At 31.4% G+C, this 25,225-nt stretch overlaps 2 protein-coding genes across 2 annotated transcripts; one reads left to right on the forward strand and one right to left on the reverse strand.

Annotated features, from left to right (window-relative positions):
* Window positions 1–280: 280 nt before the first annotated feature.
* Window positions 281–24,989, forward strand: dpr18 (defective proboscis extension response 18). The gene is made up of 8 exons (XM_090113325.1): window positions 281–441; window positions 12,274–12,377; window positions 16,531–16,680; window positions 18,108–18,271; window positions 18,917–19,130; window positions 20,321–20,744; window positions 23,367–23,470; window positions 24,652–24,989. Exons 2-8 carry the CDS (start codon window positions 12,317–12,319, stop codon window positions 24,762–24,764), a joined length of 1,230 nt encoding a protein of 409 aa, XP_089969451.1. The 5' UTR covers window positions 281–441; window positions 12,274–12,316; the 3' UTR covers window positions 24,765–24,989.
* On the reverse strand, window positions 13,818–14,667 carry LOC149900241 (uncharacterized). Its single transcript, XM_090113430.1, has 2 exons — window positions 14,627–14,667; window positions 13,818–14,523 (listed from the first exon to the last, which is right to left on the reverse strand). Exons 1-2 carry the CDS (start codon window positions 14,660–14,662, stop codon window positions 14,023–14,025), a joined length of 537 nt encoding a protein of 178 aa, XP_089969556.1. The 5' UTR covers window positions 14,663–14,667; the 3' UTR covers window positions 13,818–14,022.
* Window positions 24,990–25,225: the final 236 nt, after the last annotated feature.

The following is a 25,225-nucleotide window of genomic DNA, read 5'->3' on the forward strand; positions in this document are numbered from 1 at the left end:
CTATAAGCAAACCAAATCAGTACATTTTATATCTAAACAGCAAATTAAATACATAATGTAAAATTTTAAAAATATAATTTTGTATTTAAAAATAATCTCGAATAAAATTCGACACACAACAAACTAAATAAGTACCATCATATCCATACCAAACATTTGATCCATGAAAAGCCTCCAAACCCTCACACCTCATCATACAAATAAAGTTCTGTTTCCATGCTTAGTCAGCCTGCGCGTACAGACTTCGCGTAGATCGCTCAGTACCACGCAGCCTCTCGGACGGATAGCAGGACTATAGTATAACCCGGCCCGTTACAAGACTCATTTCGCGAGTGTGGAGTGCAGTGGAACGTGTTTAAATTAGAGCATTTAATTTAGCCGCTTTATACAGTGAACCGTGATACTGTGATTATAGCGTGAATGTTTATTTTGTTGTACAATGTGAGTATTTTTATTTTACTTTTTTATTTATGGTAATTGCGTATGATTATGTTAATACAAAAAAAAATATTGATAACAGAATATTAAAAAAAAATTGTGGATTAATAGCATGAAAGATGTATTTTAAATTGAAACATTGATTGAAAAAAAAATGATAATTTATCAATTAAATATAAAAAATGTTCATATGCGAGTTTATTATACTTACTTATCTATAGATAAAACAATTAGGTACCTATTTTCAAATCAAACTTTAAAATGCAATCAATCAGAAAATTAAATAAAATATTTTGGAAAAAGCTCATTCTGAAAGCAAATTATTTTTGAAGTATTTACGTGACGTATAATCTACATAATAATATATTACGTCTGCCACCGCATTTTTTAATTGTGAAATATACTTAAGTATAAGAAAAACACAAATAATTTAGAACAGAATAATCACTCGATTGCTTATTATCTCAAAAACGCATAGTGATTAGGTATGTGACTTATAAACTACTAGCGGTCCGCCCCGGCTTCGCCCGTGGTACCTACATGTTTAAACTATCCTATCTCTCAAGTTGTATCGAACTGCACATGGTGTGCGAATTTTATTATAACCGGTTAAGTGGATTATGAGTCCATTGAGGACAAACATTGTGACACGAGATTTATATATAATAAGAAGATTTATTTCTACATAAATGTGATAAATACGTTATGACACATAATATAAGAAAGCTCTTATATAAGAATACACTATCATTTTTAAACAGCATTTTCTCTCATCTCTCTTTAGAATCAAATTATTTTGTCAAAGCAATATTATGCACATTATATGAAACATTCAAATGCAGATAGAATACGGCTATATCAGATGCAGCAGAATATAATATCTCAATGCATTTTTATTAAAGTATACGCGAGAGTTTAAATATCTTCTCTACTAAATTACATCTTTATGGTGTATATCCAGCTATAAGATTATTTACAGCAATAAGACATTACGAATATATATTATACTAGCTGTGCCCTGCGGTTTTACCCACATTGCTCCGTTTCTATCGATATAACCGTACTGAAATAATATAGCCTATATCCTTCCTCGATGAATGGACTTTCTAACAGTGAAATAGTTTTTCAAATCAGAACCGTGGTTCCTGATTAGCGCGTTCAAACAAACAAAAACACTTTTCAGCTCTATAATATTAGTATATATTATGTGTTGAATTTAATTTAAAACATAGGAACCAAATCTTGATTAGTATTTCGCATACCGTAATATCAAAGGCATTTACTAACCAGCAGCAGATATTCCGGTCTCTATACAGTATAATCTAAGCTGCATATGCATTTTTATTTTACACAAATGTTTCTTTTTATTGAACTGTGGAATTGCTTTGTATCGAAATAATGTATTATACAATCTAAAAACGAGTTGTCGGAATAAGGAAATTCTGGGCACTTTCGAAGTTTCAAAGCGTGGGCTTTAAATAACGATATGGTGTTTAAGTTTATTAGATAAGGGAAATTAACTTTGAGATGATATTTGAGTCGCCTACGAAATAATATATTGCCCATATTTAATTTAAAATTTGTGCTAATTAATAATCTTAATAAAAGCTTATTAGTTTTCGAATTTAATTAGATTACACTAAATTGTAATAATATTGTAATATTATATTAGTGTACCATACTGAAAATATACTAATTGTGGTGCGTGGTTTACCCGCGGATGATCGCACTGCGTAATTATTCTGGGACATAAGCTACATAACTGCCAAGTATCATTAAAATATGTTCAGAGTACCTACTCATCATTTATACATCGAAATATTGTAGAATTTTTACAATTCTACAATATTTTATTAAATTATATGTCCTCCCTGGAAAACATGAGTAAAGGGCATTTATAATTCAATTATTTATTATATCGAGAACTTAACAGCAAGCGTGGTCACAGATTGAGGTAACAGAATTAATAGAACAGCTTAAATCAATTTAAATCGCCACTAAGCCTTACATATCCATTAGTACCTATAAATTTCGCATCAAAAACAAACATAAGAATACGTTACATAATACGTTTTCATATTAAATTTGCAGTAACATAATGTATTCAAAGAATAGCATATATTTTCAGTTTGAATTCATTTTAAAATATAGAAATCCGAACATGTGAAATATCGTCGTAAAAGTTTAATAATGTAGTCACACATTGACCTATTTCTAAAATTTATAGCTATTGAATGGTTGTTTGAATATTTCAAAGGCGCTGGTAATACATAAATAATTTATAATTTTGTGCGAATAGTAGTCTAAATTTAAAATGAAGAATAACTTGTAAAATCGTTAATGCATGTCCAGGGGTCTTAGTATTCAGCCGCTGATGGGGTCACGGAAGAATTCTACCATACCCGTGGCCCCGTCGTTGATGCGGCTTGACGGAACACAGTGGGGTTTTGGTCGGTAGGAATCCGACATAACCCACGGCCCCTTCCCCGGAGGCCGTGGGTATCTATGCAAGATTTCCCCACTTAAAAAAAAGGGGTCTTAGTATTAAAAACCTACCTATTAAAAAGAATATAAAAAAGCCTGTTTCTCGGTAAAGAGGTAGATTTCTATCGGTAAAACATTTTGTTAAATTTGTCGAGCTCTGTGATAAAAAACTTTCAAATAATAAAACAGTAAAGATTGGCTCTTTCTTATATTGTTTTTCTACTTGATTGATTGATGTTTCCTTATTCAACAAATGCACTAATAAACTTAAGTAATAAAGGCGTAAGGAATAAAAGCTTTTGAGATAATAATTAAAGTATTTTCACATCGCCGAAATGACATTCTATAAGATATATTCATGTTAATTTAATGATCTGAATACAATATCCAAACAACATAAACTAAATAACATAAACATGAATTTCATTCGATTAAACAATAGAAATGGGAAACAATAAAATGCTAATACAAGATGCTATTTCGGAGATTGCAATTTTCATCTTTGCTTTTATTATACTTTTCCAGTGTATAATGGGCGTATCACAATCTAGATTTCTCTTAGTATTATAATTAAAAATGGTATAGCAAGATCAACACTTTCATCGCTAGTGCAGGTAAATTTAATATTACGGGCTTTAGTATCACTCGACCTTTCAAAACAGGTCAGTTAAACCCATGTCTCTTTTCGGTTACTTTTTAACATGTTTAATATTTTTCGCGTGGAACGCTTTTTTTTTTGGCCAAGTCTTAATTATGTTCGAAATTTGAGAGCGTTGGTAATTGGAGACTTGAAGTAAATCCTATAAAATTAAGGCGTAGATATTTGTTATGTTGTAAGAAATATGAGTGCTCTTCTACTCATAAATGAAATTATTATATTGTAATTGTAATTCTAATATTATGCGATTATCTGGAGTGAAGTTCATAAATTTTCGAAACATTTTTCGAAATAATTACCCTAATGGATGATTTAAAAGTCGAACATGTCAAAGTTGTATTATTATTATATTATGTGTCAGCATTTTTATTGCATTTTTTAAGTTACAGAGAATTGTCATTATTCAGGAGTTAGAACTCTGGCTCATTAGGACGTGTTAGGACACCATGGCAACCTCGCTAGTCGACGTGTCCAAGGAGTTTACATTGAAACGTATGGTACCTACCTAACTAACTTGGCGAATGGTTTGGCAACGTCGCCAATTTGAACATTTGTATATCAACTGCTTGGATACGTAGCCGGCGTCGTAACCATGTCGTCAATGGCTTTTAGACTATCTATAAAAGAAAAACGGTGAAATTTACAAATTTTAATAAGTTTTACTTGCCTTATAGAATATATTATAATATTGTAGTGCCCATTTTTAATAATACAATTAACGCGTTTACGTTAAAACGGACAGATTGTTAATTCCCAACAAACGTGACAAAAAATTCGTAACAAAATTTAATTATAAATCAAATAGAAGACGGTAATTGAATGAAAGCTAAAAGGGAGCTATTAAATAGATCGCTGAGCCACGTTTTCTTTTTATAAAGACGGCTCGAATGCCAACCTCGGAGATTCTCTTTAAAGGACGTCGTTACTGTACGTTATCGGTAAACGATTTTACTTGAATGCAAATTATATTTTACGCTGGCTTTTCGTGTCCTTGTAGTTTGATTTCCATTTCCATGTATACTGTAAACATATGTATTCAGATCAGAGAAAACTTATTTCGTATAATATGTTATAGTTATGCTTTGATCTATCTTGCTTTTAAGGTTACGTACCGTAGTGGTGAATGCAATAGTAATGTTCCTATAGTCATCCCAGTTCCCAGTGATAACTTTGTACCGAACACAAACAAGATGTTTATCGTTTTCCAAGGATGTATGTTGTTGTAAGTAAATTTAACTAGAATATTTTATAGTCGGAACTAGTCGTTTTTTTATGTTAGAGCAAGCAAAGGAGCAGGCCACCTGATGTTAAGTGGTCACCACCGCCCATAAACACTTGTAACACTAGAAGTGTTACAGGTGCTTTGCCTGCCTTTTATGGACAAATAAGCTCTTTTCTTGAAGGCCCCAATGTCGTAGTTTCTTTTAAAATAGTTTTCGTTTATCACTTGGTAGCCCAATCATAGTCATTAATGTTACACACAACTTACGAATTCAGAGTACCTAATCTAAAAAGCGATAGAGAGGTATTAACGATACACAAGTGATGTGCCAATATAGCTAGTTGTGATATAAGATTTCCTGATTAACGTCTGATTCATTAAGACATGGAACTGCACTCCAGTCTAATTGCGGTAATGAGCTAGAACTTAGAAGCGTTGAGTCTTGTTTAATGTGTAAATGCTTTGCGTTATGCTTGGGATTTCATTTAAATATTCAAGGAAAATGGTAATCTAAAGGAAGACTTTTTCCTGTGAATTTTATTTAAGTTCGATGTTCGGTTTGATTATTTATTGATAGCATTATGTAAACATTATACTTAATAAGATTTTAGAAGAAAAATACGCTACAATTAGTTGCATAACAGGAAAAGTTATTTTTAAGTTAATAATAGTATAATGTTTTTCGTTAAAAATACGTCTCACATAAAGAGAGAAAATTCTTATCGTATATGAATAACGTTTAATAAAATAAAAACTATTAATATCGAGGAAACTTCTGTAACAAGATTATAATTTGTTTACATATAAATATTAGTTTGTGTTATTAAATTTCAAAATAGATCTGCCTAAATGATATTCTCTAAACAAAATAAGACTATTTTTGGAAGCCGTAAACTTTGAGATATGGAAACTAAACGGCACAAGAATTAACTAACTCGTATTGTGTTATCGAAAGCCTAATTTTCTCAAAGGAGGCGAAAGCCTGCAGGGAATATTAATGGGCTTACGATCCTATTCTACCCTTATTCAAGAAAAAGATGTGGACCATACTCCTTAACCCCGATACAAGTTTTTGTAGTTATACTGTATCGATTTTATATCTTCCAATATATTATGAATACCTCTACTAAAGGTATTTCTCGATTTATTTTTTTATTTTTTTTATTTATATAATGAATTTGAATTGGTAACTAATTACTTATATCAAATCAATCACTTTGCTCTGGGCTTCGTGAATGGATTAAATAGTTTTGTTTTCTTGCAGAAATAATAATTTACTTCATGAATCAATGTGATCCTTTTTATTAAACAAATTTATTTAATAAATGCATTAATGCACTTCAAAATTCCAATATAATTAATAAAGTATATCGTTATGTTTCAATAAACTTCGATTATGTATTCCAATTTAAAACAAATCTTACAAAGACGTAACAACCGATTTCCAATACTTACTCCATTATCATTCCAGAACATTCGAGAACCATCCATCAGCTCAGTACATCATCACCTTGACTTATGTATGAACGTGTTACATAACTGCTATTTGCGATTCTAATCCCCTGAGATTACCCAAGAAAGCCTGAAAGGGTTAAAATGTGTGTTTTTTGTGATAACAATGTCACCAAGTTTGATGTGCCTTGAAGAGTTTGCATAATGTTTCTTCCCCTGAATTTGAGGATATATTTTCCTTTATTGATATATTCGGTTGAATAAATGAATTAAAATAGAATGGATGTAGGCATAGAGATATTGGTGTTTATGTTTGTTACGCGATTTCTAATACCAGTGTAATAGTTTGTTTTATGATAACACATTAGTTTGCATAAATGTAGCTTCAAGCGTAGAATGAAGTGGTAACTACTAAGGAAGCGCGTACCATCTTAGGCCCGTTTTTTTACTCATTTGCTTAGTCCACATCTTAGCTTTCCATCATGCGAGATTGTGGTCAAGCGCGTCCCTATCTAGAATAAAATAAAATTAGCTTTTAAAATATGTTTTTAATTTAATTGATAAAAAGTCTTGTATTTTCCATAAACATTTGTATCTAGAGGTAAAAGTATCACTGCAGACACTCTTTCTATCTTTATTCTAACGGGTTTATTGTATCGTATTTGTAATTCATATTTTCTCCCATTTAATTTATTTGCGTTAAATACAGTGTGCTATTAAATAACGAAGAAGCGTCTTCCTATTTGCTACTCTTGGCTACTTACTCTATATTGTTTTGAAGTATTTAATTTTATTATATATTCTGTAGAAACTAATATCATATCATAATATCATGTATACCTAGATTATTATTATGGTCTGGATGGATTTCAATATAATCTGAGAATAATTGATCTAGCCTCAAAGTTTCTAAGAATAGTCAGGTAGGTACATATTCGACGTACAATTATGATGTTCATTGATATGAACCTGTGATCAGGTTCAAACTAATAAAGTTATACAGTATCAATTGTTATATATGATTATTCGTTCCTTCAAAAATAAAAATAAAACTTATATTTTACACTAGCTTCCGCCCGCGACTCCGTCCGCGCGGATGTCGGTCTTCGCGTGGATGGTTTATTTCTCCATTTTGAGTAACTATGACAATAACATCTTATAAAATATCTATTGGACTCAAATACGGCTAGGCCTATAATAATACCCAACGTGTGTTCGCGGTTCTACAGAACAACGTCTATGGATAAAACTGAAAAATTAAGATTATTTTTTTTCTACGTATTTTTCCATGATAAAAAATATCCTATTTTACGCCCAGGATAATAAGGTATAATTATACCAAGTTTCATCGAAATCGAACCGTTAGTTTTCACGTGATGTCTTCACATACAGACAGACAGACAGACAGACAGACAAAAATTTTTTTAATCACATATTTGGGTTTGGTATCGATCCCCTGCTATTTATTTTTTCAATATTTTCAATGTACAGAATTGACCCTTCTACAGATTTATTATATGTATAGATTATATTTTATTTTTCTTTATGATAATCTAGTGCTAGACTATGAAAAACGTCAATCTCAGTCTCCAATAAAACGAAAGTTTCATTACGTCAGATATGAATGAATGTCAAGAGCGAAGGCTGTTGACAGCTAGAAACTATATTCAGCCAAGATTCAGCCATAATTCATCGTTATACTAAGACGATAACGATAGGTTAAAATCAAAATTCTCTTCAGAATATTGCACCGAATGAGAATTTAGTAAATAAGTATATTTGTTTTAGCTTTGAAATGTGAACCCAGAACTATAAAATGATTTGCATCGACAAATGATGATGATATACACACTACAAACTTACTACGCTTAAAAAAATAAATTGTAAGTTTTTATCCAATTGTGTTATTTAGGAACTGTATGTACGTCTTATATAGTCCAGCCATAGAATATTAAACTGACATGAATTTTAGGGCAGTTGGTTCGAAGCAACTGTACGAAGCCATAATAATAATTATTTATGGTGCTTTTTTACCTAGATTACGAACAAAACACAGAAAACAAAATAAACTGAGAGTAATGATTTGCTAACAAAGAATTTAATATTCAAATATAAAATATTATCCAAAATAACTATTTTAATAATGATAAATGCTAATGATAAAAGTTATACTATCTAGTAGAGTGCCTTAAAATTGTAGTGTTCTCATTTACCTAAACGCTTAAACATTAGAGGTTTTGGTTGATGAGTTATTAATTACTCTGTTTTGCTATAAAATTCTCATTTACAAATGCATTACACTATCAATTTTATAAATGAGAAAATAAAAAGTTTAATGCCTTATTTAATGCATGGAATAAAAAGCTAATCGACTTTTATGTACTGAAATCAATACATGTTCTTTTATCCAATACGCACAATTTTAACGCTTTAAATAATTTCTGTTATAAAAGGTTCTATAATCTATCAGTAGAGATAAGAGTAGGTACCTAACTATTGTAAATTTGTATTGCGACAAACATAGAGCATTACGGAACAGACGTGAATATATTCTCAAGGTTTCATCTTCTCGCTGCTAAAATTACCGCATCAGAATTACAATAGTACGCAATCATCCTCGTTCACGGTTCTATCATCAAATAACCCTTACAAACGGATTTATTCTATATCCTACAAGTCCTACAAATTAGATACAAAAAGAGAAAGGTATGTATGTTCATTGCTCTCACGTGAAACCCACTGAAGAGATTTTGATAATACTTGCCATTGTTGTAGCCAAATATACCATATACACGTAAACTATAGGAATAATTGTTTTTGCTTGGGCGATCGACCGCATGTGAAACCGCGCGGTACAGCTAGTATTATACAAAGTTAGTTCATGATGTATTTGCAATATACTGTAATAATAATACGCAATACGTCTATACTATATTGCAGCAAGATATCTAAGACAGCTTACCCCGAGTTTCAGGTACCTCTAATGTAAGCTGTGACCTAAAATCTGGCTTTTGTTCCCTGCTCAAATACCCCTTTGTCTTGTTTATTGCTTGCGTTCCTGTGTGTAATATGTTCTTTATTGACTTCAGTATTACGCTCAATATTATGGATAATGCACCAAATGTGCAGTTTGATTTATTATTGCGTTCAGTTCAGATATTAATTACTTCTCTGGTTGATTTTCTCTTTGCCTGACGTTTATTGAAGCTTGTGAATTGTAACATATATCTTCAAGTGAAATGTATTTTGATTCCGTTTGAATTTGGTTGAGTTATTTTCGAGTAAATTCAGACGAGGAAAAAATATAGCTGTATCAATATTTCACGTACGATTTTAAACATATAAAATATGTATGTGCATGCAGTTAATAAAAATCGTAATCCATGTTTGTACCTACTTCTTTTTTCTTTTTTTACTAGTTGACTTGTGCCTAAAGTATGGCGTGTATTATGTCTAACTTTTTTTAAATATATCTTCAACTAAATAATAGTTATAGAATAACATGGTTTATTAATATTCCTTAAACGTAAAATATCATTCAAATCTTTTGAAAGCAAGGAGTACCTATTTAAATATTTCTGATTGTATTTTAACGAATCGACAAAAAATATTCTGTACACAAAGACTTTTTGGTCATTTAATAAACACCTATTTCGGTTAATATTTTTCAAATATTAATTAAAGGATGACCTTTATCTTAGGTTACGAACCTTTGTAAAATGTCATTTAGGTGAAGTGAGATTAAATCTTTGCGGCTCATAGTAATTAATTGTGTTAAGAACTTCATTATTAAGATTAAGGTAAGACTCCGTACACTATATTAAAGAGACTTTGGATCAAAGGGAATTCATGTATTGATTTAAAATTTATATAGAATAAATCACTGTATATAGTTACTTCGCTGGTATGCATTCAAACTCTGCAACTTTAATCATTTGATAGAAAAATACGACACCGTAAAAACAATAAAATTTTACGAAGTATGGTTACAATTTATAAGCTAGTGATATACCTATCTTTTCATTTTCAAGATAATATTAGATACAAGAAAAATATTACGTTACGTTATTAAATATTACGTTAAATATTACTAGAAACGTTGATTAAAAATTAACAACTACTTAAAGATGTTATTATCATCCTGGTTTTCACCGGTGAAATGATAATTCTATTCAAATGAATATTCGTTTATTTTTAAACTAGACTTTCAGTTGAAGTATGCACGTATAATATACAATATACGAAAAGAAAATTATTGTAATAATGGATAATGCTGCAGGCAACTGTTTACTTATTCATGTTGCGATAAAATTGGATACTAACATGAACAAAGCATGCATTCTTCAGTTTGCTAAAACGTATTTAATGAAAAACTTTTCTGTTGTTTACATTAGCTGCTTTGAAATGTAAAATTACTCATAATTCATAATTCTTTATTTGCTCCTAAAGATGTTACATTCATAAGATTATGTTAAAATAAAATGCTTTACGTTTTACTGTTAGTTATCTACTTATTCATAATTATTAATACCAGAGACTAGATTACATTTAAAAAAGCTTAATATTTTTTTTAGATGAAACAAGTGAAAACAAATATTTTAAATCAATATTGGGTAGAATGGTTATCAAGCTGCTTTTTTAAATACAATATAAATATATGTGGGGATGGTGTGAATTAAAACGCCAAAATTAGCCCAATCAATTTATTTCCCAGACACCGGTTATAAAAATACATTTTAACAATCCTCCATTTCTTTAGTATCCAAAAACACAAAGTAATCTCTCATAGACACGTCATAGATATTATCGTTCTACAGATAACATATTAACATATTCTTAATAGAAAGACACAGACTAAAAATAAAGAACTAGTTATGAAATACATCTTAATTTATCCTATTCCCACACATATGTATTTTAAACTATCCATATTGAATTATTTTAAGACATTTTTTTATTAATGCATGAGGTTGATTCATAAAAGGCAATATAAAAGCATATAATACTCATTATTTGCTATCTGTTGTATAAATAATATCAAATAACAATAAAACCGTGTCTAAACCATAAAACATTCGTAATAAAATATTACTTTCATATCGTAGAGTGGTAATAAAGGGATTCTACACTTATATCTAGGCTTAGTGAATCTTGGAACTAAAAAATACATAGAGACTGAAAATCAGCGCTGTCCGGGTGTTAAAGCCCGACAGCATGGCCGAGTTTGTTCCAAATTGAGGTATATTTGTCGCAGTAAAGCTTGTTTTTTATTTATTTTGTTTTTATCCTTAATTCCCAATTCTTCGTAATATTTTTCGCACTTAAAAATTAAATACATATTTATTAATAGCATAAAATAAATTACACTTAATCAAAGGCTGTTTCCTGAAATGCTTTCTAACCCAGTTCATTTCAAAGAAGCTATAATTTATTCATAACTCATTAATATTCACGTCAGAACATCTGGCTCTCAAGACAGAACAAGTTAATCATTACGACGGTCGAATTTAGTGTCAAAATAATAACTTCAATTTTTATGTCAAAATGTATTCTGGTCAACTGCCTTTGCTGTCTTTAATATAATAGAAACCGCCCCTTAAGTAACAGCGCTGTCATTGTTCAGGGTCTGTAGTTGGTAGTTGTTGTAAATAAATTATATCATATAACTTTTTTTATCTTTATGAAACCTATGTATAGTGATTGAACTTGCAGATCTGGATTGATTTTTTGTGCTGTAGTAAAAACGTAAAGATAACCTTGGATAGGGACTTGAAAATCAATCACTGCGACTAATAAAAAACTCTAACAGGACGTACACGGGCACAGCTGATTACTTATTAACCTGAAAATAGATCAGATGTAAAGTATATACATATACCACAATGCATATAGATATATTCATAAAGACTTGTATAATTATATTTAAAAACAGTTTAGAGGGTTTGAAAGTTAACAGCAAGAGCTTATTTCATTGATTATAGTTACTATTATACTATAAATTATTTCATTTTATTTTCAGGTAACCGGCGTAATGCGTAAGCGCCTGTGATGTATCCTCTAATATGCAGTGGAGCGGCCTTAACCTTGTGTGTTTAGCGTTATGCTGCTTCCATACTGCATCAGGTAATTAATATCTTTATAATAATAGTGAAACTTATAAGAGACGCCATTATTAAAACCGAAAAAATGCAATGCTCTACAAAAGTACAAACATGAAATACAGCGCCTATAGAAGCCTGTAACAAATAAATTGTCATTGATTGTAAAATCTCCAGAGACTGGGTGCATGTAGGATATTAATCTACCTAGTAATTGTGTGTAAAATAACAATGATACTACTACTAATTAATAAACATATATTTTCATGTTATTTTTTGAAGTGAAACTTCTTTATCGGGGTTGGAAAAAAATTTAGTGTAACATTTTTTCGTTACGCGTGATATTATTCCGTTACGCGCCATCTTTGATTCGACGTACTTCTGTAAAGTTGCATATAGTAAATTATTTTTTGAAAAATAAGGTCATAAACTTAGATTAAGGATTGGTCTCCGCGCGCGCGCTACGACTAGATACCGCCCCACCTAAAAACAATAGCTCTGTGAGTGCGGCAACTCTTTTCTGTAGTGTGTGTTAGGCAATTTGTAAAGACGCTAGTGTGTGTGAAGAATTGGGCTGCCAGCTATATAAATTTTACCTCATAAATGGGAAATCTGGCATCTTGGAAAGAAGTTTGAAAAATATTTTTTTCATCCTGACCTGGCCGGGAATCGAATCCATGAACATGTGACTCAAATCCACTTGCGACGCTACTATACTATAGTCACAAAGGTTGTTTATAAGTAAAAAAGCGGAAATAAAAAAAAAACATATTATATGAGTCAGTTAAACATGGTTAAACAGAAATAAATTATTGTATTATACTTTTTTATACATGTGTTAGTAATAGTATTGAAAAAAAAAGTTCAAATTATTGCTAAAATATTTCCTCAACCACGTGTATTTTTTTGGATATGCAATACGGCAACACTGAATGGCGTCGTATTTTCGTAGAAAAATGTTTCGAAGTAAAGGAGAAATTTCGAATAATACGATACTTAGTGATGGTACGTGATCCCAGTGTCTTTCTTATTTTTTGTTGTATTATTTTTAAATAGTTTTATGACACAAATAGGCATTTTACTTCAGATTTTGTTCAAAATCTTTATAAATTATCGGTTCACCCTCTCCACACAATGCTTGTGACACGACTGGCTTGGGTACGCCGAATTCGGCGTACTTTAAGTTGCCGCATTTTTCAGTACGCCGGCGGTATCTAGTCGTAGCGCGCGCGCGGAGACCAATCCATAATCTAAGGTCATAAAGTAGTTTCACTTCTTACGTGTGTACACTAGTACACGCACACATTTCAATCATTGTACTATCAAGTCTATAAAAAACAACACTTTTTTGGCATATTACCTTTTTATATAGGTCGTTAAATAACGATTGAAAAACTAATTTATCAAAGCAATGTTTATAAAACTAGAAAATTTACTACAATCATTATGACCATTAAAACCTCAATTAACCTTCCGCAGGCAAGACTTTTTTTACATACATAAATGGCAACAGGGGTGACGCATCACCCCTTTATTTTTAAACTCAAATAAAACAGCAATTTGTACGAAAACGAAAGTTATTTATTAAGAGATCAATCACTTATACAATTATTAATGACATGAAAAAAGTATTAATTATGACAACCTTAATTTGGTATTTTTTTTTTGGGTTAAATGCAGTTCAAGCAAACATCCTTACGGTGTTCAGTGCAAGCGGGCTGAAGACATTTTGTGCAAAAAGTTTTTACTTTTTTGTCCCTTTTTCTTGGACATAGTGCACATCTTGCTTGTTTTTGCAATTTTACAGGGGGCTCACCTTCAGGAGTTTCCTGGTTTATATTTAGAATGTCACGTAAAGTGACTCCTAATTCTCGCTGAATAGTTACTATATTTCGCCGCGGTGTTCTACTCGAAGATGGTGGAATAGACGACCAAACATGTCCATTCTTACCTCTCAACACTTTAGTGCGTAATTGTGCCAGCGGCACATCCTCGTCATCACTACCTTCATAATTTGAAATAATGTCCTCCTCCTCCGAGTACACCGAAACGTGATCATCATTTTCACTTGCATCCCCATCTTCGGAACGGCGCTCATCATCCGAGCTAGCATAAAAAATATTTTGCAAGTAGTCTTGAATCTGCGTATCCGAAATCGAAACCAATTTTACCTAAAAAAATCCAGAAATTATTACAGTATTACAAAAATAAATAATTACGTAAACAGCAATGAGTCACCCCAGCAATGTCATTATACCAAAAATAAAAACTTACCGCGACACGTTGTCGTGTGCGACTGATTGCATCCATGCCAATTAGAGAATACATAGAGCATTAGAAAGATACAGAAACAATATCAACTAAATATTGACACTTTTATTGAGTAGTGGGGTGACGGGTCACCCCTGTTGCCGTCCTAAGGTTAATTTTAAGAATCCAATCAGATTAACATCAATTAACAAATGAATACTGCAATCAGTGAAACTATTCCGATCCATGTAAACTTAATTTTTGACTCGAGCGATTTAAAATAGTGCTGTATTTTTAAGGTCGCTTTCAATGTAGACTGTAGAGTATTATTCGATTATATAACGATTTCTATTAACATAAATTAACGCCGGGAGGGAGAACGAGAATTGATGCCAAAATGAAGAAATATTATATTGTTAATGACTAGTCTATTTTTTAATAACTAAGCCTCTCTAACTAACTAAACCTAATTTTATATATTATTTTTTAAAATTTATGTTTATGTTTACATTAAAACATAATATTTTACCACAATATAAAGATTGTATGTTTTAATCAAATTTCTACATCTGCAAATATAATATTTCTTATCTAAATAGTGTATATAATATACAATACTTTACATAATATATCATTTTAAATATGGCACAGAGTTAAACTAAGGAAGCTCTACAATCGTAGACTCCGTAACAAGATTGCTACGGCGTAGCACCCAGCGTAGCATTAGCTACACTAGTACGTGAGCCTCTACGAAGTGTAAAGAGCTTTGTCGCACTAATTTGTTAATACCGGTAACAAAGTACAGTTTCTACTTAGTTGATGCCTTAGGTGGCTTCTTCGTTAGTCAAGATTTAATGGAATAATGTACTTTCATACTCGTCAGATATATACATTTAATAAAATATAAATGTTTATACTGAATAAGCTATCAAAGCTCAAAGGTTAAACTACTAAAGAATTCGTTTCATTTATCTGGACTCTATTTACAGTACACAGTAGCCAAAGACTGTGAAATGGGGTATCAAAATAACACGATGGTACAATATTATTAAAGTAATTTATATACGTTCTTAAATAAAAAGATCACGTATATTCTAACAAATGTTAATTTAACAGTCAAAATAAACATCAAGTGTATTTGTAACAACTTTGAAACGACCTGTCTTTAATAGAAAAAATCATAATTAAACTTCAAACATTTCGAAAGCCTACAAAGGCGGCGTTTTATGAATGAAATTCGTAATTTTTGCCTTCGCTTCGAAACTCGAGCAAATAGGCTTTAGCGGATGAATTAATAACCGTTGGATTTTAGGTTATTTATAACAGCAGGCAATCAAATTTACGTAGTACTTGATAGCTAAATGTTTCTCGTGTGTTTATCCTTATTAATATTTGAATTAAGGACTTGGAAAATTTCCACAAGGGCCGGTCCTTTACCGTTATTGGAAATTCTTCAATATAATAAAGCTTTCATAACTTCATCGATATGTTTTAGTATAGGACCTTATTGTATTATGTAAGTAGTATAATATATTTTTGCATGATTCATATAAAATACTTCTCCTATTATTTAAATACGCATGAATTGCTATGTAATTACAGTCACAAAAAATATTGTATATATTTTCTATATTATGTATGTAATCAATATTTCCTTTATTTAGAGAATTAAAAGATATAATCCTGTGAGTTTTGTTGTATAGCTTCTCTTCTCTATTCCTTACAAACTGAATATTTATGTTCAACATACATTCTTACCAAAACCAATTCCTACACGCTCATAACACATTTGATCAATTCACTTGTCAATACGTGACTGTAATTACATAGCATTATACGCCACTGAAACCTAATAGGAACCACCTGGACCTTAATGTTCTACAAATAAAGAATGAATTCCCTTGTAAAGGCATACCCATTCTATTCAGAACCGTTGCATATCGAAGATCACGTCCGAGCGCGTCGAAGCGATGAGAAGGACGGCCTGGCATTATCCAGAGAGATATTCAGGAACATTACTAAGAAATTGCGAGAAAGCATACGAGAGGGTCCGACTGACAACGATCATTTATTACAGGGTGAGTATCGATTTTACTTCGAGGTTGTTTTGTGATTTTTTTGTTAATATTTTATCACAACATGTTCGAAATACTCAAACTTTGCCTGAATTTCATCATCATCCTATGTACAATAATGTATCTACAGGCTAGCATTTTTTTGCATTTAGTGCGTTTTGATATTGTTTTTAATTAACTGGGACCTATTTGAACATTTATGCGAAAGTATGAAACCTTTTTATATTCATATTATTTAGATCCTAAGGTTGTATAATTTGTTGTTACTTCCTAAATTTTTTACTTCTAAAAAGTTTACATTTATTACATATTTTGACTAGTATATTACTATTATACCCTTCAATATCAAGTTCATTAAACCTATAAATAATATGCTTATTTAAAGTTTGATAAAACTGTGTTTTACATCTGTGTTAGCATTATGTAAATAATTAGTTGTTTATCGATATCTCACCTTGAAAATGTCTCGTTAATTCTTGATAAATATTTTCTAAATTTATATAGATGTTTCATATTCAATTAATTATTTTTACATACTATTATGTCGGGAATTATTTCAACTCACACACAATCACACAATAAAAATAGTGACGAAAAAACTGTTCTTCTTGTAATTTATAAAATTTTGAATATTTCACTATTTATTCCGCTCATATCATTATTAAATGCAAACTAATCTTACAACGTTAATGTAATAGATCATTTATATCGAAACAAATGGCCGAAATTAAATTTCCAACAAAAGGCGAGCGTACAATAAGCAGCAACCCTTAACCAACGTTTCAATATCGCACTGTAAAATAAAAAGCTTGCATATTTCAAACAAAGAGTATCCATCAAGTTAATTGTTTACTTGTCTTTAATGGAACCTTAGTTCGTGTCGAGGAATGTAGAACAGCCAACTAATGAACTATGAGTTTTCTTTCATATTTTATTTCGTAACCCTTGTATAGGTATACTTTTACCTCGTATAAAAATATTATTTTAATTTTTTTAGTAATTTTATTAGTGAACTTATATTTTGCCATAAGATACAAACAGCGGTATAATATTATACGCGTTTTAATAATAAATTCAAAGATTTTTTTTATGTTTTTGTGCTCAGTATATCAATAGTAAGCTGTAAGACCGATGTTTATAATTCATTCTCCATCTGGTGAATCTTGCTATCTAGCAAAAGGCTACTCATAAATATATTTCCATCCGTGGGTCCAATATTATTATTTCTACACATCACCACAATATATTCATGCAATCTCTATAGTTCCAATCAAATTACCAACATACATATACCTACAGTGGACAAGCTTAAGACCCCTTGGTAGACCACCACCACGACGACCCAGCTTTGCTGACTATGACGTACCTATACAACTCAAATTTCCCAATGCATATGTAACATAATAATATACATCACAAGCTACTTGCAGGTAAAGCGGAAGAATCCCGCCAGTATGCGCCGTACCAGGAGCTGCATCACTACGAGCGGCACTGGGGGCCGTACTTCGAAGAGAGGAACATCACGCAAGTGACCGCCCACGTGGGGGCTGAGGCGCTGCTCAACTGCAGGGTCGTTATGCTCAAGGATAAAACTGTAAGGGACTAAGAACTGGTTTCACGGCTTGCTGATAATGTTCCTGATAGTTTTGGACGCTTTTTATGTAACTTTTCGTACATTATTTGTCATATTAACTGATAGATAAGGTAAACAGAATATCAGGAAGATGTGAAACCGGACTTGAGAATGGTTAAAAATAGATGTGCTGCATGTTAATTGACTTCTAATTTTATACCACAATATTAAAAGCCAGACATCAGATCCCGCTAGACAGGGTGTATTATATCTCTAGTTATAAAACTTGACAATCAATTAGCGAGCTCGTCTAATGCACTATAGGGAATAGATTTTCTAGCGTCTGGATAGATGTCTGGATCTAAAGTCTACATTAACATAAAAGTTCTAACTTTATAATATATTTTATAAACTTACTTATGTTTATCAGTTAACTACTTAACATAAATTGGAATTTAATTGTGATACATATAATTCAATACCTAGGTAGTAAATAACTACATACATGAATTTAATTTAAAAAGATCTTTATATAATAATTGACTGGCCGGTTGGCTTGGTTGGTGGCAAGCCACTGGTCGTGGGTTCAATTCCCACCCGGGGAAAATATTTGTGTGATGAATGTTGATGATGAAATTTTTTCTCTAAAACACCTATTGTTCCTAGGTAATGTGGCTCCGTCACACAACCGAAACAGCCCAACTCCTAACCGTCGGGCCCGCGCCCTACGCCGGCGACAACCGCGTGGCTTCAAAGTTCCAATACCCGAATAACTGGAGGCTGAGCATTAACCCCGTCAAGTGGTCGGACGCCGGCCGCTACATGTGTCAAATATCCACGCACCCGCCAAGAACCATATACACTGATTTGACTGTGTTACGTAAGTATTTTTATGCTATCTGTGGAGAGCTTTCATTTCATACGAATGAATTCATAAATAAAGTAGAACTAATTTACATAACTAAATGAAATTACTTGCTAGGTATAGAGAAGGTGACATGGCTTTTATAGTGTTAAACATTATGAGAACAATGAAATATTAATGTGAAAGTTAATATTACTATTAATATTCAAATTAAATATTAATATTAATGAGTTTAGTCTTATCTCTTTATGATGGTCGAATAATTTCTAATTTTATTGTTCTGATTATGTTTAAAAAATTCAGCTATGCGTAATTACTTAGACGAGCCATACTATTTCTCCACCGCTAACTTTCTTAAACTTGCCATAAATTTAACAAAATTGTATATCACAGCTGTACATTTTTGAGTCAACTCAATTTCAAAACTAATTTAAATTCATGCAGCAGTTTTATCAAATTTATTTCTTTTACGTCAACATAAATCTCCGCTCTGTACTCTATTAGTGACATTAAAGTTTAATTAAGTTTTATCACACGTTCCGACAATTTACGTCTCAAATAATGTTGTAAAAACGGTATAACCCTGCCAAATTGAGTTGCGAATTAGTAGCGTTCTCAGTTGCAATAAAAGTGTATGCAAGGCTGTAAATATTTGAGGTTGATCGCCTTCAGCAGTGATCCGGAGTGCAATAGAGCCGTTTGATAGGCTCAGCTGGTGATTGGATTGCTTACATAACGATGTGGGTGGAACAATTTGTGAGAGCGCCAACACAATTCTGCCGTGTTTTAGCATCGGTTCGTGCTTGTACGTGCTTTTTGTTGGGATACTTTGATTTAGGGTTCTTGAATGCATATCGCGAGGAAGTTGGTTCTTTGGTTACTGCTTTTGTTATACAGTGCGATTATGATGAAAGTGCGAGATGATCTTTGAAAATTTATTCGTTCATATCGAGCTGTGAATGTCAATATTTTTTAATTATTAATTTGAATAGTGAGCATAGTAGAATAACTCAACATCTCATTATTTTAAATATGTTTTTAATTAAAAAAAATAATATTCATTATATTATTCAATAAATCTCTTGATTCATTAAAACAATCAATATGATAGTGAATAATGAATCTTAAAGAAACCTTACTTAGCTAAACACATATTCATCAATCGCTCTTCAAATGTGATTTATATATTTTTATTTCTTGAACAGCTCCCGTTCTCACGATAAACGGTGACTCGACGCACGACGTCAAGGACAAATTCTACAAAGCAGGAAGCTCTATAAAGCTCTCATGCGTAATATCCGACGAATATGTAACGACATTGCCGACAAAAGTACCAATAACATTAACTACGCCTACCACATCAGCCCCAGTCACAACCACAACAGAAATGACTACCAAAATGAGTACAATATTCAATAAATTAGATTTAATGTTAAATAAAAGTTGGAGCGTAGAAACTACGACGATAACGTCGACTGTTAGTATAAGTACGACTACAAAAAGCATTGAGGCGAAGACAGAAGCGACTGTTCAGCCGGTCATGAGGCCAGTATTGAATAATATTTATGGGCTAGTGTGGAGGAAACAAGGGAAGGACATAGTGAATTTTATTACGTGGAGGAATATGAGGTATGTTCTATGTGTGTCGTTTTGGTTGTATAAATTCTGAGTCTTTATTTTTGCATACTGTTTGTTTGGTTTTAAATGTTTAATTGTAAAGTAAAACGTTACCATAATTTAGAAGACTATAACATTAATATTTTTACGCATTTCTCAATTCTACTATTTAATTAATTTTTAAATATTGAAACGAAAAATAAAAATTTCCTTGCTGTTAACTTACTTACCATTTTTTTATTAATCGATGATAGACTAGCACTACATTTCAATTTACTACTATTATAAAAGCAAAGCACTCAACAAATATTAAATTTACCGTTTGAGCCAGCCGTCTATTGAAACTCATAAAAATATGAAAGTTTCTTGCCGGTTCTCTGAAAACAGTTTTCCGAGCCGGTGGTAACTAATTGTTGCAATATAACGATTTAAAAGCCCTTCTGAAAGAACTAATTGAATGAATAAATATTCGAGTTTGCGTTTATTAGTTTCTATTATATTTTGTGTCAGGAATTGAACGCTTGCGAAATGCGAGCATACTCTTGTCTTGGTCGAAAATATTCTTCTGTATTTATTATGTTCTATGTAATATCACGTCCCTTGCATTATGTGCTTGGTCGTCTTGAACCAAGCCAGTTGTATAATTACAATCATTACCATAGAAATCTAAATAACAAGACACATAGAAGTGCTATTATGTCATAATTAGTATGAAAACCACTGTCGCCAAAATCCACACATTTAAAACGATATCTAGACAGTTCACACAAGTAAACTATGCCTTTTATTGGACAGCTTCATTTTAATGAAAACTAACATAAATAATAAATTTCGCATTTTAATATGTACCCTAAATCACGACTTTACGGTTTATTTTAGTATAACATCCCTAGGTACGTAAGATGTTTTGTTTCCTTTTGCTTAGAAACTTCAAATACGAAAAAGTTCGGCTATTCGACAACAGAGGGCGTTAATTTTTGATAGATATAACTTTTAACCTCAACGCATAGAAATAAGGTTGAAATTTCATTAACGTTCATTCAACGCTTTAGTGATGTAAGACTTCATCAGCCTTGTTATCGATAGTTAAGTGATAGTTAACAAATAAGAAATATATAGTTGTTGATTTTAATACAGTGGTAGGCTCATCTCGTGGGCCCACGGCAGACTGTAGGTACATATAGGTATAAGAAATAAAAACATGTTATGTACTTAAATATTTATTTATCTATATATACAAACTAGTATATACAAATTATAAAACAGTGTCTGTACATTATATATTAAAAAAAATGGAGGGGGTTTAGAAACTGAGAGTTTAAATTTGAAAATCTCGAACACCTGATGCAGAACCGCGCCAGACCACCAAAAATTATAAGAGTTATAACAATTACTTAATGTACGTCTTTTTGTTGTGACATTGAAATCATCTTCTTTGAAATGTTTTGAACATATCCTACTATAGCCTGTAGGGAACCAATTTCTTTTCCCAGTCGCGGATATCCATTCGTCCTTAATGTCAGGACGGCGTTGTGGAAATCTACAAAGAATATATTTAACATAAAATAGTTTTGTCAACCTAAGCGAAGAATGTCCTTTATTGTATATTTAATTAATGTGATTCTGTATCGACAGTAAAATTGTCCGAAAATGATTGTATCGATGTACTTAGTTTAAAAAGTATCAGTTATAAAAATAAAATAGAATTCAAATTAAAATATAATCCAATTATTCCATCAGTCGTCATATTACGCAAAAAAACATCGTATTACGATATCGAAAAATTTTAACACATCACATCACTAGCTTGCGACTATTTACTCTTTATCGTTAACAATGCAGTACATTGCTTCTTGTAATTGTCATTTGATAACATCTGGCAGTTATAACAACCGACCTGTCAGATGTTGACAATAGTAAAAGGCAATGTATAGCTAAACGTGATGAGAGGAACGGTTGACTGTGTCATTCGTATTGCTTGTAAATATTGTTTAATTTTAAGGAAAAACGGCAATATTTATAAACAAAAATACTTGCCGGTGAAATGTTATTCCTTTATTAGTATAATTACAATTTATGGAAGAATTTCCGCACTGGGAAATGCTGCAACACACCATGTTTACTCACGCACGTGTCAGAAACAACTGAACAAGCGACCACCAAGCGACGAACAGACTTGTGGAATGGTAACCACCTGAGCGGCGACAATGTCACGCGCGCTTACGACTTCTAGTGTCTTGTTATTTAGATTTCTATGATCATTACAGTTAATTTTATATTATGTACAACTATACCTAATTTTTGAAGTTAAACTTCTTTAGGCACGTCAAGAGTAAAATTTCAAGTTCGTGTCGTGGCAATTCCGTGACGACACGGACGGTAAGGCGACGATTTCGGTATCTTGAATATTTGATATTTTTGGTTTTATGGCATTCAAATGCTATTTTTTATTCTTTATAAATTTATATCTTTGAATATTGCCAATGAAGTTTCACTTCTGACACAAGTGCTCGGTACACACGCTCTTTTTTAAGTACATATTAATAATCATAATTTTACAGTGCCACCTTAAGCGTTTCAACAGCGTCTCAGAATGATAGTGGACTATACAGCTGTCAAATGATTATTTTACAGTGCCACCTTCAGCGTTTCAACAGCTTCTCAGAACGATAGTGGTCTCTACAGCTGTCACTTGCTCAATCACTCTCAAGTTTCTATAAATGTACACGTTCTTAGTGGTAAGTAAGCTTTAATTTTGCTTTTAGCCAATGCTTAAGAATTTATGTTGTAAGATATTATGAAAACATTTTGGTTGGGAGATTGACTATTCTTGGCTCTAGTGCCAGAAATAGAAATGGGAAAACCTTTGTTAAGAAATAATGTATGATATTGTAGTAGTTAACTAATATCGTCGATAAAATATTTGTGATTTATAAGTATATACCCATTTCATAATAAATTATGTTCTTTAAATCAATTAGAATTAACTTTCATCGTTTAATACCGAAGATACGACAAACAAACAAATACATTATTACTCAAAATTTAATCAAATACGTCAGCTTATTCCATTTGCAAAACAAATATATCGGAACATACTGTTTACATAAAAATTCCTCGTCACGTAGAAAAAAAAATAAACGATACATTTACAAATATTTTTATAACATTTCACTTTACACAAACCAATAAACAAACGTTTATTAATACACTTAAATCTATTTCAATAACGATATTTTTATTTTGGATAGAAATTCCGTGTTAGATAAAATTGGGAGGATTAAAAAATTGAATGATTGAAACGCGGATTTAAAATGCAAATATTTTAGTGATATTATTTGGGAATAATAAAAATTGTGATTTGGGGTAATTTATTCCTGTACTATTCTTATAAGGAAGGAAGGGTGGATATACAAGTAGGTTTCTTATTCCTGTTTAAGGAAATCAAAACAATGTAATATTATTGCCGATTTTATGTAAGTAGGTTATTTCTTTGGAATGTTTTGAGGTTACTATTGGATATCAATGCTAATGAATGTTCTTTTATTTATGTGAAAGCAAGCGGAAATTTTCGTGTTGAAAATTTATTTATCCATTTCTTTGCCCTAAAGGAAAATGTTGTCAGCAATTATTTTGTTACGGTTTCGTATTTTTTTCCATTTAATTCCATACAATGTATTTTATTTTTCGAGTTGATATGAATATTATCAAACGTTGGATGTTTTTTGATGATTTCAATTGAATACAAACTGTATTTTGTATATTATATAATATTTTTCGTTCTTACATTTCTATGACTTCCCCAAATTAAGAATTCCTTGGTGTTGTGTAGTAACAAAATCTTACAAAAATGTATTGAAATAGAAGACAGGCTTATTACTTCATATGACATAGTATTTTATTCTAAAATTTCTTACAGGTGAAAATCAGGCAGCAGTTCACCACGATACATGGAACAAGGGTTCTCTCTTCTGGCAACCACAGATACTATACCTACTCGTTATTGTCATACTGTCATCATTTTTTACTTGATCTAAGAATTATTATTACGGGCTACAAGACAAAGCTTGCATGAACTAAGATGATGTAAACTGGTGGAAATTTAATCTGGGATTGATTGATTTGATTTCTGTATAATATTATTATCAATGTATGTAACATGGTAATTCATCTGTCTGATAATTAATATATTTAAGAGGGATATGGGCCAAATTTAGCCAAATCAATTTAATATAATAAAAAAGGATGTTAACAGAAATAGAGCATTTCTAAATTTGAAAAAAATGTCTTAAGAATTATGTTTTATGTGTAAATTTTCGTTTTCTCAAATAAGGTGTTTACTATTGTTATTTAATGTTAAAAATTATCAATTTATTTGTGAATTCGATGTGATTCGAGACTCTTTCCTGTCCCATAATATGAGAAGGAAAAATCAGTTCAAAATACAGCATTCACTGTACATAAATGAAGCCAAATTATTAGGTAATCTATGA

Source organism: Colias eurytheme, chromosome 19 (genome assembly GCF_061535395.1).
Source record: "Colias eurytheme isolate Ceu_HAF_F1 chromosome 19, ilColEury1 Martin Lab GWU primary, whole genome shotgun sequence".
NCBI lineage: Eukaryota > Metazoa > Arthropoda > Insecta > Lepidoptera > Pieridae > Colias > Colias eurytheme.

Excerpts from the sequence above, each read along its gene's own strand:
- LOC149900241 (XM_090113430.1), bottom strand. The coding sequence starts at position 14,662 with ATGGATGCAATCAGTCGCACACGACAACGTGTCGCG. Across the intron at positions 14,524-14,626 it reads GCACACGACAACGTGTCGCG|GTAAAATTGGTTTCGATTTC; the intron begins GTAAGTTTTTAT and ends GGATTTTTTTAG.
- dpr18 (XM_090113325.1), top strand. The coding sequence starts at position 12,317 with ATGCAGTGGAGCGGCCTTAACCTTGTGTGTTTAGCGTTATGCTGCTTC. Across the intron at positions 20,745-23,366 it reads ATTACGTGGAGGAATATGAG|TGCCACCTTCAGCGTTTCAA; the intron begins GTATGTTCTATG and ends ATTATTTTACAG. Across the intron at positions 23,471-24,651 it reads AAATGTACACGTTCTTAGTG|GTGAAAATCAGGCAGCAGTT; the intron begins GTAAGTAAGCTT and ends AATTTCTTACAG.